The 20,049-nt window shown below is 33.3% G+C and overlaps 1 protein-coding gene and 1 pseudogene across 1 annotated transcript; both read left to right on the plus strand.

Moving 5' to 3' along the window:
* Positions 1–738: 738 nt before the first annotated feature.
* LOC139888849 (NAC domain-containing protein 53-like) lies at positions 739–1,796 on the plus strand (annotated as a pseudogene).
* A 3,879-nt stretch (positions 1,797–5,675) lies between these two features.
* LOC139888850 (NAC domain containing protein 50-like) lies at positions 5,676–7,458 on the plus strand. The gene is made up of 4 exons (XM_071871832.1): positions 5,676–5,856; positions 6,128–6,303; positions 6,457–6,552; positions 7,405–7,458. Exons 1-4 carry the CDS (start codon positions 5,676–5,678, stop codon positions 7,456–7,458), a joined length of 507 nt encoding a protein of 168 aa, XP_071727933.1.
* Positions 7,459–20,049: the final 12,591 nt, after the last annotated feature.

Consider the following 20,049-nt stretch of genomic DNA (forward strand, 5'->3'; position numbering starts at 1 on the left):
AAAACAACATTTTTTTAAGAGACATCACTCACAAACATCTTCAACAATCTTATTCATTACAACCCGCATAACTAACTAGTCACATACATAACCCCCCGAAAAAACTCCTCGTAAGATAAAATTCGATACTCGATACTCGTAGAATTCTTGAAATATAAGCTACTATTTTAGTGAGACGGTTGAAACTATATTTTTACCGGTAATATTGTTTTTCTTCAGGTGCTTTAATACTAACCAATTTCAAGATCATCGTGTGAAGAGTCACCGGCGTTGCAACCAGTGGCGGAAACAGGATTCTTCTTCACCGGGGGTGAATTTTTTTTTTAAAACCGTAGCAATTTTTTTGGTAAAATACGGAGTTTTTGGAACAAAAATTGGAGGTTTTTAGGCAAAATATTGAGGTTTTTGGATAAAATTTGAAGGTTTGTGATCAAAATTTGAAGATTTTGGGGCAAAATTTAGAGAATTGTGGATAAAATTTGAAAGTTTTGAGGCAAAATATGTAAGTTTTGAGGCAAATGACTTTTGGGTTTGTGGCAAATGACTTTTGAGTTGTGGTCAAAATAAAAAAAATCCAACTTTTTACACTAAAATTTCGAAATTGACCGGCGGCGGCGGCCCCCTCCCCCAATTCGCCCCTGGTTGCAACTACATTTCCACCCGTAAACGTCATTACTTTTCTCACAATCTTTTCATCAGTTTCCTTTCTTTTTCATCAAAATTTACTTCCGAATCAACATGAGTTATAAATTGCCGGCGCCGGCGCAGTCAACATCACTTGCTCCAGGATTCCGATTTCATCCCAGTGACGAAGAAGTGGTGGTTTACTACCTAAAGTGTAAAGTTCGCGGCCTACCATTTCGATTTCAAGCAGTCGCAGAAATTGATGTTTACAATTCGGAACCTTGGGAACTTCCCGGTATACAATACAATTAATTACCATCATTCTTTTATTTAATTATTGTATTATGGTTGTAATGCAATCGTAATTATAATTATAAAATTATACGAACATAAGTTATATGAATATGAACGTTTGTATGGGCCAAAAATTTATGTGCAGTGTAATATCATATCTTAACCTTATAATAATAATCTTATACATTTTAAATTTAATATAAGTAATTTAATCTGTCTTCAGCATATATATAATGGGGGTGGGTATTGATCTTTGCGATTTTTGGTTTTTTAGACTTGTCATTGTTAAAGTCAAGAGACCGGAAATGGTTCTTTTTTAGTCCCGTCGATAAGAAATATCGTTCTGGTTGTCGTTTGAACCGTACGACTGTCCAAGGGCATTGGAAACCGACGGGAAAAGACCGGGTTGTTAGTCATGAGGAGAAGCCTGTTGGATCAAAGAAAACTTTGGTATATCATGCGGGTCGACCCCCAGGTGGCAAGCGCACAGATTGGGTGATGCATGAATACCGACTTTCCGACCGTGAACTGCAACGAGCTCAGGTAGGATTTTGAATTGCATGTTATTAATTGTGGTAGTACGTAATTAATTGGCTGGTTACATGAATTGAAAAAATATATTTATTTTCTTGATGTGGATGTGGAAAAATATATAGGGTGTGTTTGTGTTGAGCCTGCACCATTTGTTGAGGAAGAATGGGACGGTGATCATGACGCCCTTTTTGTTCCTGGTAAAGATCTGGTGGTGGTGGTGGATGATGAAACGGCGGCTAATGGTGATGATGCAACTCAAAACGATGATGTCGTGCTGGTATATATTAATTAATAAATTAATACTACTACTTTCCCTTTCTTTTTATGTGTTCCTGCAGCTCTAATTAAGTTGTTAGTATTTGCCGTTTTATATAGTTCTGATCAAATGTTGAAGTTCGTTTAGACCACATTTATACATGTCAGTAGTATATATGAAAAGACCATATAGGAATGTTATTATTACAGTATATTTACTTTATGATTAGTGATGATAATGATGATTAGTATATATATTTGGCTAATTTGGCTAATCCACATCCACATTTTTAGTACTCCGTATATGAAAACACCAAATAGGCGATTTTCTGTCCCCTAATTAGGTCTAGTATGCATAAAAAAATACTATATACGTTGATGAGCATTCCTGGCCGGAGGTCCTTCAGGAAGCAATCTCTTGGTGATGCCACAATTTAAATTTTCAAATTTTGACCAGATTTTTTTTTAGAAAAAGGAAAAGTGAACGTAAAATTAAGTTTGCGGCGACGATTGCGGCGACATTGCGACACAAATGATAAAATTGACTCAAAAAGTCAAAAAAGTGAATATATTTGTCATTTAGTGGATTGTTTGCGGAGACATCTTTGTTGCCACAAATGAGTTCGTGGCAAAAGAACGAATTTCTTGTAGTGGCGGGTTCTATACCGCGGGTGGAGTAGTGACTTCCTTCTGATCTAGGGTTTGAGGAATGATTGTCTACAATCCACCTCCCCCATACCCTCAATTCGTAGGATTGGGTATTGTTGTTGTTGTTGTTTATGCAAAGCAATTTCATTTACTTTGGCTTTGGTAAAGTGCCACAGTAGCTTTAAAACTCTGCAGTGACACAATCAAACAGTGTTGGTGTATTTCATGTGGCACACATTGTGTAATGAAGAACATGGAGCAACCTACTCCTAATCTGCACAGAAATTAATTAGTTAACTAGAAAATAAAATCATGGATGTCACACTCGAGAAAGAGACCTTCAAGATTGAAGTAATGAAAGCACAGGCGTTGATCAACCTTCTTCTGTCTCAAGTTGACCACTTGACCGAAGAAAACAGGGAATTGAGGATGGCCAGGAGGTAAATAATTACAGTGGTAGCACACCAATTTGGTTCATCTGAAACATGCAACTAATGAACATATGCTTTTAATGACAAGTGTTAGGTAACATGGCTTATTTCGGGTATAGTAGTATAACTAGTGAAAAGACCCGTGAATTCACGGGTTCGTTAAAAATTTTGAATTCAAAGAACAATTATAAAAAAACATACTATATCATTAAATTTAAATAATACTAACATAATATTAAATTTATAGGAGAATGAATGTTGGATTGGGTTTAAGTAGAGCTTAAAAATTGGTCATGAAAAGATGAAATGAAGCTTGACTAACTAACTGTTGTTTGATCCTTTGTATCTTTTTTTTTTTTGTAAATTTTCCTACTAAACTTTATGTTGCTCTGGAAGGTGAAGTTGATGTGTTTAGTCTATATGTATGTACTTTATATATTTGTCTCAAATAGTGTGTTTAAAGAAAATGGGCGAATATATCATTTAGTAATTTTGAGAACATGTGCCTCACCTGCACAATTGAGATGAAGATATGCACATGTGCCTCATGTGTAACGACAGCAAGTGGCTATGTACAATGATAAGAAGCAGATGTAACAATAACTTCTTTTCTTAAACTTTAAGCCCCTGCATTATAGAACTTTAATATAAAACTATGTAAAATGGGTCAAAATTGTCACCTTTATAAAACTATGCTAAAATAAATTATGAACTAATATAGAGCCACAATCAAAGGATGTAAAATAAGTATTAAGATGCAAATACATCGTAAAAGTGATGAAACTCACATGTCAACTACAATAAGGCAATAACATACAAAGATGAACATATACAAAATCACAAACCATACCTTCAATAACTCTGGTGGTGTCTTGAAACCAAGACCAACATTGTTCCAAAATCAGTTTCCACCTTTCACATGCCTCTTCCCGTTTCTACTTCTCATGATAACAATGAGCACCTTTTCTAGACTAAACTTTTTGAAAACCCACCCATATGTTTAGAAAACTTGAACAACTCAAATAAATAGGTTACAACAAATAACAGAACTTACCAAAATGATTGTCAAAACCTGAGCAAGTAAACAAATATACAACCAAAACATATCATCAGTTATGGAAAAGAATATATACATCAAAATTTTGAGTTTTTTGTTACCTGACTAACAGTGATAAACACTCCACTTAGATTTTAAAGTGTTATTTCTACTATATACACTGCTATATAAACTGGTACCACCTTCACTATAGATTCTACTCATGTTTTTTATGTTAACCTATTTGCTCTATGATAATTTATGTGACAAAAGAGAAGGTAACTATAGGCAGATTCATATGAAATGTTTATCTTGACGATAATTCATACACAATAAAACAAATTAGAAGACTTAGGTGGATTTAAATCGCTAACCTCATTTTCGGTTAAAATCACCTTCAGCATCGGATGTTTCAGAAAAAATTACAGACATTTAACAACATACATCTATAGAGTGCCAAAATTATTTTATAACTAAATTCTCAAGTGCATGGGTCCAAATTTCCAAAAAAAGTAAATGGCTCAATACATATATGTTATATAAAAAAATATAATAAAATCAAAATACCACTTTAATTTGCATACAGAAAGCAACTTCTTAGACCCAAATGTTGTAAAACTTCCATCTACAAAAAGACTGAAGTAGTCAACATGAAAACCTTTTAAGAGAAACAACTTTCTGCAAACACTACTAATAGCCTTAAGTTAGATAATTGCCATTAATTATCTAATAATAGAGATGTTGAGAAAATGCAGAACAAAAACTCAAATCAATAAGGATAAACCAAGTTTTCTTAAAGTAATTACTTTAAATCTTTTAACTGAAATGGAAGTACAAAAGCAACTTGTTTATGAAGTTAAATAGATATCAAATGAAGTATTGTAATGCTTTAATACATGCTCAACAATTTTGCTTTTAAATGTTAGAGACAACATAAAGTAACATTTGAGCTGCTTTTTTTATTTGACTCATTCCTTGTAAAGGCTCTATTATGTCATATATCCACCTCCTGCATCATTAGAAATTGATTAATACGTAGTATATGATATTTTATAATAATCATATCCAATAATTAGCTCAAGACTACCATCATTAGATCGTGTAACAAATTGTATTACAGTATAATATAAAACTAATCATGACATTATCCATAATGAAAGCACTGTTACGGAAGCCATACCATGTAACTCTATTTCTTTCAAACATTTCATCGAACACCTTTCATGCACTTGATACTTGCAAACTTGCATCAAACTTTTATAAGGCTGGTATATAGCTCTAGTCAAAAGGCTCATAGAGCACTTGTAGCATCACTTATGTAAATTCATACCTTAAAGATTGTTGCTTAAATACTAACGATGGTGATGACGATAGTATCATGATTGCTCTAACATCGCAACAATCAGTAAAAATTAAAGCTCATATCTGAAATCGAAACACACAAACATCAAAAGATGTTCTTCGTTATTGTGGATTTCTACAAAAAATCAAACATGTAGACATGGAAGATCTTTTCAAAAAAATCATCCAATACTAACCTGTTATTGACGCGTAAGGAATGATGAAGAAGTCGTTTGGTTATTGAGGCGTTTGTAACAATCAAAATTGCAAAATATGTAAGTTTCGGGGCAAATGACTTTTGGGTTTGTGGCAAATGACTTTTGAGTTGGGGTCAAAATAAAAAAAATTCAACTTTTTACACTAAAATTTCGAAATTGACCGGGGGCGGCGGCCCACTCCCCCCAATTCGCCCCTGGTTGCAACTACATTTCCACCCGTAAACGTCATTACTTTTCTCACAATCTTTTCATCAGTTTCCTTTCTTTTTCATCAAAATTTACTTCCGAATCAACATGAGTTATAAATTGCCGGCGCCGGCGCAGTCAACATCACTTGCTCCAGGATTCCGATTTCATCCCAGTGACGAAGAAGTGGTGGTTTACTACCTAAAGTGTAAAGTTCTCGGCCTACCATTTCGATTTCAAGCAGTCGCAGAAATTGATGTTTACAATTCGGAACCTTGGGAACTTCCCGGTATACAATACAATTAATTACCATCATTCTTTTATTTAATTATTGTATTATGGTTGTAATGTAATCGTAATTATAATTATAAAATTATACGAACATAAGTTATATGAATATGAACGTTTGTATGGGCCAAAAATTTATGTGCAGTGTAATATCATATCTTAACCTTATAATAATAATCTTATACATTTTAAATTTAATATAAGTAATTTAATCTGTCTTCAGCATATATAATGGGGGTGGGTATTGATCTTTGCGATTTTTGGTTTTTTAGACTTGTCATTGTTAAAGTCAAGAGACCGGAAATGGTTCTTTTTTAGTCCCGTCGATAAGAAATATCGTTCTGGTTGTCGTTTGAACCGTACGACTGTCCAAGGGCATTGGAAACCGACGGGAAAAGACCGGGTTGTTAGTCATGAGGAGAAGCCTGTTGGATCAAAGAAAACTTTGGTATATCATGAGGGTCGATCCCCAGCCCCAGGTGTTTGTGGATGTGGATGTGGAAAAATATATAGGCTATAGGGTGTGTTTGTGTTGTGCCGAATTTTCGAAAAAAGTGGTATTGGACGGCCCAATGGACAGCCTTATGCACCATTTGTTTAGGAAGAATGGGACGGTGATCATGACGCCCTTTTTGTTCCTGGTAAAGAAATGGCGGCTAATGGTGATGATGCAACTCAAAACGATGATGTTGTGCAGGTATTAATTAATACTACTACTTTGCCTTTCTTCTGTACGTGTTCCCTGCAGCTCTAATTAAGTTGTTGGTATTTGCCGTTATAGTTCTGGTTAGGGGTGTTCATCGGTTCGGTTTTCGGTTTGTTCGGTTTATTCGGTTCGGTGTATTCGGTTTTGAAATTTTTTTAGGCAAAACCGAAAACCGAACCAAAAACCGAATTCAAAGTTAAAACCGAACCAAACCGAAAACCGAATTCAATTTCGGATTCGGTTCGGTTTTCGGTTAAAACCGAATATTATGAAAAACCTGAGAACGTTGGTAGTTTAATTGTGGCGTTGCTGATGTCTTAGTTATTTATATCCTAAAACAATAACGTATCATTAAATTATCAAGAATTCGATGATTTATTAATATTTATAGCTTAATTATGACGTTTACTGCTTCTGTAATTGAGAAGAAGAACATAATAATTTAAGTAACATAATTAAAATGTGAGCTACCAAATCTTCATATAGGTGAGAATATATTTTATTGATTGGATCCCAAATTATAATGACACTAAAACATAAATATACAAATTAAATATATAAAAATTTTGAATTCTGTTTTGAAATCGGTTTTCGGTTAAACCGAATTCAGAATTTTCAAAACCGAAAACCGAACCGAAAACCGAATTCAAATTCGATTTCGGTTTGACGCGATCCGAAAACCGTTTATCAAATTCGGTTTGGTTTTTTTCCGGTTTGGTTTCGGTTTGGTTTTCGGGTTCCACGGTTTCAAACCAAATACTGACCACCCCTAGTTCTGGTCAAATGTTGAAGTTCGTTTAGAACTTTTTTAATGGTGATGGGGTGATGGGTTTTTTTTTTGAGGTTTTTGTGGGGTATAGTGCTGAGTTGGCAAATGTGATGGGGGTGAGGGCGTGATGGAGTTTGTAGTGGTGGGCGTGATGATTGTGTGATGAGTTAAATTGGTCCCACATTTTTATTTAGTTTTTCTTTTTGTTTGATTAATTTGATTTACAAAAAATCATTTTTTTTATAAAAATATAACATATAAAATGGTTTATATTAATAAAAACACACTTAAATTAATAAAATTAAACGATTACAATTTATTAAAGTCCTAAAAAAAACAATACTTAAGAAATGCTAAAACTAAAAGTCGTAAACGATTACAATTTATTAAAGTCCTAAACGATTACAATTACTAGAAACTAAAACTACTCGTTGTCGTCATCGTTGTCCTCGTCGCTTGAAAGATATTCTTTGTAACGCTCGGCCATCTTTCTCTTGAACTTCAAAGCTTTTTTCCTTTCTTTCGGGTCGGGGATGTCGTTAACGTCTAGTTTAAATAATTTTGTGACACACTCGAGTGCCGACCTCATTCGTTCTTCCTCAACTATACGATCAATACTCTTGCTTCGTTTCTCCAACTCTTTATCCTTTTTCTCTTCCCACCTAGAAGACAACTCATCAAATCTTGAAAAATTCGTACCACGTGAAGAGCTCGTACCCCGTGATGATGTACCCGCATCAGATGAAACCGATTTTCTCGCAGCCTTCTTCGCTCGGTCTCTTCTCATAGGACGTTGAATCGCATCCTCTCCAAAAAGCTCCTCGAGGTTGTTTAAACGATCTTCCCCGAGATTAACTGTTAGGTTTTCGCCAACCTCATCTTCGATTTCATCTTCTATTACAAGTTGTCCCTTTCTCCTTCGCACGCCACTACCACCAATTGCACGTGGTGTATACCATTTCGGCCTCGTTTTTAAAAACTCCCAAACATCCTTGTAAGTCCACGGCTTCGCTGCCCGACTTTGATATCTTTCCACCGCGATATTATATACGTCTTGCTCGACACGACCGCTACGCCTTGGATTACGTTCTTCTTTATTATATAAGGCCGTGAAATCTTTGCACACCTTATCCATATGTCGCCATTTTCCACTTAATTTGTGACGACCCGGAAATTTCCGACTAAATTTAAACTTTATCTTTATATTATTCTGATACGATAAGCAATGTTTGTTAAGTTAAATCTCAAGGATTTTAAACTATGTTTATACATTCATTTAAACCTCGACCAAATTCCAATGATTCACGAACCATTAAATGAACATATATGAATATGTATGTATATGTGTATATGTTATAAATTGAAAATGTCAACAAAGTATTTAAAAGTATAATGCTTTATATGAACATATTTGTTTCAATATGATTATCGACGAAATTAAAAAAAATATATTAAATGATTGAATTATCAGAAACATTGAATTATGATTACAAGTCTCTGTTGAGAGGTCCACTATGATTTGAGAAATCTATTCCTCTTAACGATATTCGGAATAATTTGTAAAGCTATTTATAAATAAAAATAAAAAGTGTCATTTACGAAAGTTAGACAAAAGCTAGTGGAGAATTGGTTTCCATAATATTCTATTAATCTATTTTCAAACGTACAAAAACGTTTTCAGTTTAAAAAAAAAAACTTTATTATTAAACTTTTATAAATATCTAGAATCACTTTTGACAACTCATTACTTAACCAGTATAATAAATATAACGATATTTATATTTTATTTCATTAAATATATATAACGATTTAAATTAATATTATATATATTTATACGCGTATTATACATACATAGTTTTTATACTTTTACTATACTTTAACTTTACCTTTACTTTACTTTTACTTTACTTTAACTTTAATAATTCACTTTAATAATTCATACTTTAATAATTCATACTTTAATAATTCACTTTAATAATTCATACTTTAATAATTCACTTTAATAATTCATACTTTAATAATTCACTTTAATAATTCATACTTTAATAATTCACTTTAATAATTCATACTTTAATAATTCACTTTAATAATTCAAAAATCTATTATAAATAGAATTCAATAGGTTTCATTATTTCATAGAAACTTGAAAATATATTTCTCTAAACTCTCTCAATCGATTTACATATATATATATATATATATATATTTGCTCTGTATTATTTCAAGATATTATTAGTATACATAAAATATTACGACGGAGTGATGTCCGAGTGATTTCAAAATAGTTTTTTGAATGAGTCGAAGCTAAGGAAATTATGGGTTATAGCTATGGAAGTGATGGGTATGGTTCATGGGTATGCTCGTGAGGTCAATCTAGTGTTTATCATCTCCGTTGCGTCTACGTACTTTCCTGCAATATTGAATCTCAATATTGATACGTTCGTGAATCCGAGGCCAACCTTGCACTTGTTAAATGACGTTATATGTATTTTTACTACGAAATACAGTATGGTGAGTTTCATTTGCTCCCTTTTATATATATTTTTGGGACTGAGAATACATGCGCTGTTTTTATAAATGTTTTACGAAATAGGCACAAGTACTAAAACTAATTCTATGTGGGTTTAAACCAGAAATATACCCTTAGCTTGGTAACATTAAACTACTTGTCTATGTACGGTAGGCGCGAATCCTAAAGATAGATCTATTGGGCCTGACAAACCCCATCCTGACTATGGGATGCTTTAGTACTTCGAGGTTATTTTAAACACACCTGATCTGGTGTACTTCAGAGGGTAAAACATGAACGTTAATGCTTGTTACCGGGTGCCTACAACTTATAGAATAATTTTATACACTTGCGAGTGTACATATATTTATAAACGGAAATCTTGTGGTCTATTAATATATTGAAATGATTGTTATGATAAACCTATGAACTCACCAACCTTTTGGTTGACACTTTAAAGCATGTTTATTCTCAGGTATTAAAGAAATCTTTCGCTGTGCATTAACTCATTTTAAGGATATTACTTGGAGTCATTCATGGCATATTTTGAAAGACGTTGCATTCAAGTCATTGAGTTCATCAAGATTATTATTAAGTCAATTATAGTTGGATGTATTATGAAATGGTGTGCATACCGTCAATTTTTGTTGTAAAGAAAATTTGTCTTTTAAAAACGAATGCAATGTTTGTAAAATGTATCATATAGAGGTCAAATACCTCGCGATGTAATCAACTATTGTGAATCGTTTATAATGTATATGAACGGGTCCTTTCAGTTGGTATCAGAGCGATGGTCTTAGCGAACCAGGTCTGCATTAGTGTGTCTAACTGATAGTCGTTAGGATGCATTAGTGAGTCTGGACTTCGACCGTGTCTGCATTTCAAAAGTTTTGCTCATCATTCTTGTCGAAAATTACCTGCTTATCATTCTTAGTCTAGACACATCTTATTGCATTGATTGCATGAATAGTGTATAGACAAAATTCATATCTTAGCGTATCTGCTAATTCATATCTTAGCGTATCTGTTACTGTAAACTTTGCCTGACATATTCCGTAAATTCCTCCGTAATCTACGAAACCTTTTGCTCTATATAATTAGAATACCACCCGATAGCCGGAAAATCATTTCATATCCAAAAATTCTTTATTCAATCGTACGAAATGGAATTCGTCATTAGTTCAAGTCCCTCGGATTCCGAAATGGAATCCCACTCAAGTTCCGAAAGCAGTGTGACCGGAATGGATCAACCAATTAGTCATCATCTATTCTGGATGAATTGGGGATGGGTTCGTAGCCTCCTTAATCATTGGAGACAAGAAGAAGGTGATCCCTTCCATCCACCACATTGCCCTCTTGGCGAAGAACCTGAAGCACTTACCGGCGAACCTATCCGAAACACCATTTTCTCTCTTATTTCTAGAGTATCTCGTCACGATTACATACTACACCAAATTCTAGATTTTATTTATCCGCTCGTCCGAACCGACAATCACCCCGGTGTAATAGAAGAAGTCAACGAGCTTCGCGCTCGGGTAGTGGCTTTGGAGAATATGGTGCAAAGGTTACAAACACCAGCAGCAGCACCAGCAGCATAAACAGTACCACCATCAGCAACACCAACAGTACCATTACCACCACCAACAACAACCGCATCGCAAACCTCAACTTCACAATCTGTCCCATGAGCATCGACGTCATACGCCCTGTAGATACTAAGGAATACCACAACGATGAAGTATTGATTCATAACTTCATTGGGAAAATATTCTACGACGATTATGTAATTTCTAAAGTTTAGAAATTATCTATCCTAGCCTTAACCATAAATCAAGTGAGTTTAATTTAATATTAACTCATTAAATCTATATTACATCTGAAGAAATATACACATATATTTCCATAAAGACTGTAATAAAATTCTTTTGTACAAAATATTAATTGTGACATTTTTTTTTAACGGGTAGTTAATACCCGAGAGATATATAAATTCACAATTAATATGTTACATTCTTCGAATCTGATTCAGCAAATCATCCATTATACTCCCTACTTTCACAACAATATACATTCTTTTATAGAAATCAAAACAACCATACTCATTCAAAAATCTAATTACATATTCTGAATTTGAAATCGCCGAATTCAATTCAAGTTATAAACGATATCATCACTCTTAGATTCTTACATCTTTCAAAGCTATACTTTAACTTCAAAACTGTGTTAGAACATTGTATGTATATTAACGATTATAATCTGTGTTCAAGCCCTTCGAAATACCTGAAGACACTTCAAATAATGAACAATCGAGATGATGATCCAACCACATGTTATCCACAGTTACGTACCTGAAAAACTCTTGAAACCAAAGTCATAATTTAACATGTATCCATGTCAGACCTTTTGGCATTTACTAGCTAAAATAACTTTTCAATCCCTTCTAAAAATAGACGATTTTGTCACAACTCCAGCAAACCAACTTCAATTGTTCATTCGAATAAGCCTTATTATAATGATTACCCCTTCATCATTATTACCGAGGAACCTTTCATATATTGCCACATAAGCAGTAAACTTATTAACAACTTCATTGATCTTTGACTTTCCGAAAAATCTTTATATTTATCAAAATCCCATCATTTACTCATCTGCATCTTGTAACGAGAATTGCCATATGAATCATCAGAAATTAGCAATCAGTATTTTGAAATCTCGCAGCATGTCTACGCCAACAATTATATGTGTCTATCTTCTGGACTTATATACTTTGAATGTGAAGTTTCTGAAAAACACCTTAAACTGCGAACTAGTTCTCGAAATACTGATGAAGCATCAAAAACTGTAAACGATCTTAACAGTAAAAAGTTTGATGACAAAGAATAGTAAGGTGGAAAAGCTGAGAAAAAGAGAAGGTTTGAAACTGGAAAACGGATTGAACAGACTATGAAGGAGGCTGTGGACAAATCACAAAGACTAAATCTGCCTTCAAAGAATCCAAATGATTCAGTGCCTGCTAAAGTCATTAACGAATACCTTACTCTTTATTCTAAACCTTTACAGACAAATCTTCATCATCATCCATCAATATTAGAAATTCTAAGATATTATCATATCTTTCATTATAAATATCCGCGATATTTCTGAAGATATTTTCACAACTAATCTTATCTGAAGTCATTTATCTCTTTGCGCTATCAGTGTTACATCATATAAGAAACTATTAGTTTCTATATTTGTGATGACCCAGAAATTTCGACTAAATTTAAACTTAATCTTTGTATGATTAACATTTCCGACACGATAAGCAAAGTCTGTAAAACTGAATCTCAAAATTTTTGAATTACTTTTATATATTTAAATACCCTTCGGTTGTTTTCGACGATTCGCGAACAATTATATGTAAATAGATACATATATACTATAACATGAAAAGGTAACAATGTATTAATTGTTTGATACCGTACATTAAACTTATTGGTTTAAATATCTATTTGAATGTATATGATAAGTTGAAATATTTATATGTGTGAGTTTCATATGATCCCTTTTACTCAATATATTTTTGGGCTGAGAATACATGCGACTGTTTATAAATACTGAAAATACTAGATTTATATGCGTGAGTTTCATATGATCCCTTTTACTCAATATATTTTTGGGCTGAGAATACATGCGACTGTTTATAAATACTGAAAATACTATATTTATATGTGTGAGTTTCATTTGATCCCTTTTTACAAATATTTTTGGGCTGAGAATACATGCGCAGTTTTATAAACTGTTTTTCTAAATGGATACAAATACTAAAACTGATTTTGTGTGAGTTTCATTGATCCATTTTTAATTGCTTTTGCAATCTATATTTTTGGGCTGAGAATACATGCACTTTATTTTAAAAAAAAACAATGGACACAAGTACATACTAAATTCTACACTGAGTTTGAACCGAAAATCCCTTAGCTTTGGTAACTAGTAACTGTCGGTTATAAGAACTGGTGGGCGCGAATAGTTGTATATGGATCCATAGGGCTTGATATCCCCGTCCGAGCTAGAGCGCTAGCCTTTTAACGGACGTATGCTATTTGAGAAGCGTACACGTTGGTTTGCGTGTATTATTAAGATGATTATACAAAGGGTACAAATTATATAAGCATTAAAGTTTAGTTACCAGGGTGCTCAATTTTGTAGAACCGATTGATAAACGTTTCGAATGAAACAACTGAAATCTTGTGATCCACCTTTTATGTAAAACCTATTGATAAACGTTTTGAATAAAACAACTGAACTTTTGTAATCCACATTGATATACGGATTATGTGTAATATTAAAACTATGAACTCACCAACCTTTGTGATGACACTTGAAGCATGTTTATTCTCAGGATTCTAGAAGTCTTCCGCTGTTTGCTTATACGTGATACAAGATATGTGCTTGGAGTCATACATGCTATATACAAGAAACTTGCATTCACCAAACCATTACCATGTATCTTATTTTGACTGTATTGTCAACAGATGTATTATTGTAAACCATTTAAATGGTGATTGTCTATACGTAGAAATCATCAGATGTTAAAAACCTGGAATTTATATATTCATTTATGAAATACCTTTTCAAACGAATGCAATGTTACAAAACGTATCACATAGAGGTCAAATACCTCGCAATGAAATCAATGAATGACGTGTTCGTCCATATGGATTTGGAGCGATCGTCACAGTTGGTATCAGAGCGTTGGTCTTAGCGAACCAGAATTTGCATTAGTGTGTCTAACCGGTTATTGTTAGGATACATTAGTGAGTCTGGACTTCGACCATGTCTGCATGATAAAAGTTGTTGCTTATAATTTTTTTGTTAGAAATTACCTGCTTATCATTCCTTGTGTGGAAAATTACCTGCTTATCATTTGTAGTCTAGACACACCTTATTGCATGGATTGCATGACTAGTGTATAGACAAAATGAATATCTTAGCGTATCTGTTACTGTTACCTTTACTTGACAGTTTCCGAAAGTTTCTCCATAATTTATGGATCCTTTGTACTATATAAAGGTATTCTATGTAATTAAAATATCATCCGATATCCGAAAATCATTTCACATCGAAAATTATTTATCTAACCGTGTAAGATGAATTCTGCAAGTAATTCGGGTTCTTCGGATTCCGATATGAGTTTCCACCTGAGTTCCGAAAGCAGTGTAACCAGAATGAATCAACCAATCAGTCACCACCAATTCTGGATGAATTGGGGATGGGTTCGTAATCAACTTAATCGATGGAGACAAGAGGAAGGCGATCCTTTCCACCAACCGAATTCACCTCTTGGTGAGGAACCTGAGGCACTTACCGGCGAACCCGTTCGAAACACTATCTTTACCCTAATTTCCAGGATATTTCGCAACGATTATATGATAACTAGAATTTTAAACTTTATTCATCCTCTCGTACCAACCGCCAATCATCCCGGAATAATAGAAGAAGTTAACGAGCTTCGCGCTCGAGTTGTGGCTTTGGAGAATATGATGCACAATTTGCAGGCATCACAGGCAGCACCGGTAGCACCACCAGTACCAGCAGCACAACCAACAACAGTACCAGTACCACCAACAACAACATCCGCACCGGAAACCTCAACCTCACAATCTGTTCCACGAGTATCAACCTCATATGCACCGTAGGCACCGAAGAATACTAATAACCATAAACGATGAAGTATTGATTCATAACTTCATTGGAGAAATATCCTGCGACGATTATGTAATCTTTAATATAGAAGAGATTATTCATTTCTAGTTCCAACCGAAAATCAAATGAGTTTAATAACTCATTAAATTTATATTACATCTGAAGGAAATATACATACATATATTTTCATAAAGATTGTAATTGAAAATCCTTTTGTACAAACTGTTAATGATGAGAATATTTTAACGGGTAGGTAATACCCTAGAAATATATAAATTCCACATTAATATGTTACACTATACATTCTTCAATTTTGATTCAGCAATCATTAACTATACTGCTCAAACCTATAGATATACGTATCTGTTCATCGCAGAATAACCATTTTCATTCAATTTTATATTCTGATTTCGATAGATCAGAATCCAAGTCAAGATTAAACGAAAAACATCACTCTTAGATTCCTACATCTTTCAAAACCATGCTTCGAAACCCATGCTTTGAATTCAGAACAGTACTAGAACATCATATGATTATATTTTGCGTTCAAACCCATCGAAATTCTTGGAAACACTTCAACTAATGAACAAACGAGAAGACAAACCAACTACACGATATCTACGAGAAGAAAGATTTGTACTTATAATCATATATCTGGAAAGCTCTCGAAACCTAAGTAAAACTTTAACACGTATCTGTGATAAATCCTTCGGCATTATTATTACTGAAAGTAACCTTGCAATTCCTTTTTAAAAGTATCCAGTATTATCACCCATTCAACTAGTCAACGACGACCTTTCAGACTTATAACTTTGGCATATACGTTTTTGTTACTGGGGAACCTTTTATGTTCCACCATATTAGCAGTAAATGTACCAGCGACTCCGTCACTCTGCTATTTGAAACTCTCCGGAATTCACTATATATACATTGAAACCCTATCATGTACTCATCCACATCTTGTAACAATAGTTGCCATTCCAACTATCGGGAATTTGCAATCAGTATTTTGAAATCTTACAGCACGTCTACGCCAACAGTTATATGTGTACATATAACGTCCACCTCCTCGAATTACATACTTCGAATGTGAAGTTTTTGAAAAACACCCCAAACTATGAAACTAGTTCTCTGAAATTGGAACAATGCTGATGAAGCAGCAAAAACTGTAAACGACCTTAACAGTCAAAAGTTTGATGATAAAGAATAATATGGTGGTAAAGCTGAGAAAAAGAGAAGGTTTGAAACTGGAAAACGGATTGAGCAAAGTATGAAGGAGGGTTGTGGATAAATCACAAAGACTAAACCTGCCTTCAAAGAATACAAATGATTCAGTATCTGCTGAAGTCATTAACGAATACCTTGCTCCTGATACTAAACCCCTACGGACAATATTCTTCATCATCCTCTGATATTAGAAATTCTAAAATATCATCGTATCTTTCATTATAAATATCCTCCATATTTCTGGAGATAATTTCATAATCATTCGTATCGAAAATCAATTTTCTCCTTGCGATATCTGTGTTACATCATAAAAGAAACTATTTTAGTTTCTAAATTCTGAAACTTTCAAGTTTAAAATATGAATATTTTGGAAGTGGTGTTGGGAGCTGAAGCATGAGTTAGTATAATATAATGACACTTGATCAACGTGATTATATTACAGTAAGTCATGCTGAGTTTCTAATGGAACGTGATAAAGGTTCACAGATCCCACCCTCATCATGAACCATGTTACATAACTCATTCATTCTATATAATCTCTAAATATAACAAGAAAATATATTTCTTGATGATTCGGTCTTTTTCGAGGTATTCTGGTAATTTGACAAGTCAGATTGTACTATTACCATTTCTTTCTTAGAACATTATTTATGTTCATCTGAAACTTCATACCTACGAATTCTGGACCATTATCCGTTTGACTTAAGGTCGGGAAGAGAAAACAAAAGTATGAAGCTCCGAAATATAATGGAGAATATAAAGCCCGATAACAACCCCGAAATTACAAACCGTGTATATCAATGTGTATAGCAATATAAAGACACGGGAGAATGAAAAACACTATAACCCCAAGGTAATGGTAGAAGTAAGTAATTTCCTCTGGTGGTAGATGAAAAAGAAGAATGACAGATATGAAAATTAGGAGTATATCAAGAATCAGAACTGGATGAAGCATTTCACAATTTGTTAGAAGTATGAAATAAGGAAGAAGATTATAGAAGTGGTGAAAATAAATGCAACGGAAGTGGTCAATTTATAGCAAAATATCGGACGCAGCAATAGAGGCAGATTACGCATTTAATCAAAGAAAATCCTAATTTCCGCAAATTCTGAAGAATCAAATCTTATTTAGATTATGAAGATTTTCTATTCCTTAAAATCCGGAAATCAATTGTTACTACATCAAGAGATAAGACGCATCTCTATTCTCCATTTCACTTGATTACGATAACTTCTCTCATACGCTTCGAGTAATTGGATTATTTTATCCATATTATTCAAACATAGATAAAACTCTATTATCAACTCATATTCGTCATTAAAACATTTTTATTGTTAGCCATGACGACCTCACTCAAATTTCGGGACGAAATTTCTTTAACGGGTAGGTACTGTGATGACCCAGAAATTTCGACTAAATTTAAACTTAATCTTTGTATGATTAACATTTCTGACACGATAAGCAAAGTCTGTAAAACTGAATCTCAAAATTTTTGAATTACTTTTATATATTTAAATACCCTTCGGTTGTTTTCGACGATTCGCGAACAATTATATGTAAATAGATACATATATACTATAACATGAAAAGGTAACAATGTATTAATTGTTTGATACCGTACATTAAACTTATTGGTTTAAATATCTATTTGAATGTATATGATAAGTTGAAATATTTATATGTGTGAGTTTCATATGATCCCTTTTACTCAATATATTTTTGGGCTGAGAATACATGCGACTGTTTATAAATACTGAAAATACTAGATTTATATGCGTGAGTTTCATATGATCCCTTTTACTCAATATATTTTTGGGCTGAGAATACATGCGACTGTTTATAAATACTGAAAATACTATATTTATATGTGTGAGTTTCATTTGATCCCTTTTTACAAATATTTTTGGGCTGAGAATACATGCGCAGTTTTATAAACTGTTTTACTAAATGGATACAAATACTAAAACTGATTTTGTGTGAGTTTCATTGATCCATTTTTAATTGCTTTTGCAATCTATATTTTTGGGCTGAGAATACATGCACTTTATTTTAAAAAAAAACAATGGACACAAGTACATACTAAATTCTACACTGAGTTTGAACCGAAAATCCCTTAGCTTTGGTAACTAGTAACTGTCGGTTATAAGAACTGGTGGGCGCGAATAGTTGTATATGGATCCATAGGGCTTGATATCTGAAATGTCCCGTTCTTATTGATTAAAAACGTTCCATATTAATTGATTTCGTTGCGAGGTTTTGACCTCTATATGAGACGTTTTTCAAAGACTGCATTCATTTTTAAAACAAACCATAACCTTTATTTCATAAATAAAGGTTTAAAAAGCTTTACGTAGATTATCAAATAATGATAATCTAAAATATCTTGTTTACACACGACCATTACATAATGGTTTACAATACAAATATGTTACATCGAAATCAGTTTCTTGAATGCAGTTTTTACACAATATCATACAAACATGGACTCCAAATCTTGTCCTTATCTTAGTATGCAACAGCGGAAGCTCTTAATATTCACCTGAGAATAAACATGCTTTAAACGTCAACAAAAATGTTGGTGAGTTATAGGTTTAACCTATATATATCAAATCGTAACAATAGACCACAAGATTTCATATTTCAATACACATCCCATACATAGAGATAAAAATCATTCATATGGTGAACACCTGGTAACCGACATTAACAAGATGCATATATAAGAATATCCCCATCATTCCGGGACACCCTTCGGATATGATATAAATTTCGAAGTACTAAAGCATCCGGTACTTTGGATGGGGTTTGTTAGGCCCAATAGATCTATCTTTAGGATTCGCGTCAATTAGGGTGTCTGTTCCCTAATTCTTAGATTACCAGACTTAATAAAAAGGGGCATATTCGATTTCGATAATTCAACCATAGAATGTAGTTTCACGTACTTGTGTCTATTTTGTAAATCATTTATAAAACATGCATGTATTCTCATCCCAAAAATATTAGATTTTAAAAGTGGGACTATAACTCACTTTCACAGATTTTTACTTCGTCGGGAAGTAAGACTTGGCCACTGGTTGATTCACGAACCTATAACAATATATACATATATATCAAAGTATGTTCAAAATATATTTACAACACTTTTAATATATTTTGATGTTTTAAGTTTATTAAGTCAGCTGTCCTCGTTAGTAACCTACAACTAGGTTTCCACAGTTAAATGTACAGAAATAAATCGATAAATATTATCTTGAATCAATCCACGACCCAGTGTATACGTATCTCAGTATTGATCAC

Source organism: Rutidosis leptorrhynchoides, chromosome 2 (genome assembly GCF_046630445.1).
Source record: "Rutidosis leptorrhynchoides isolate AG116_Rl617_1_P2 chromosome 2, CSIRO_AGI_Rlap_v1, whole genome shotgun sequence".
Taxonomy (NCBI): domain Eukaryota; kingdom Viridiplantae; phylum Streptophyta; class Magnoliopsida; order Asterales; family Asteraceae; genus Rutidosis; species Rutidosis leptorrhynchoides.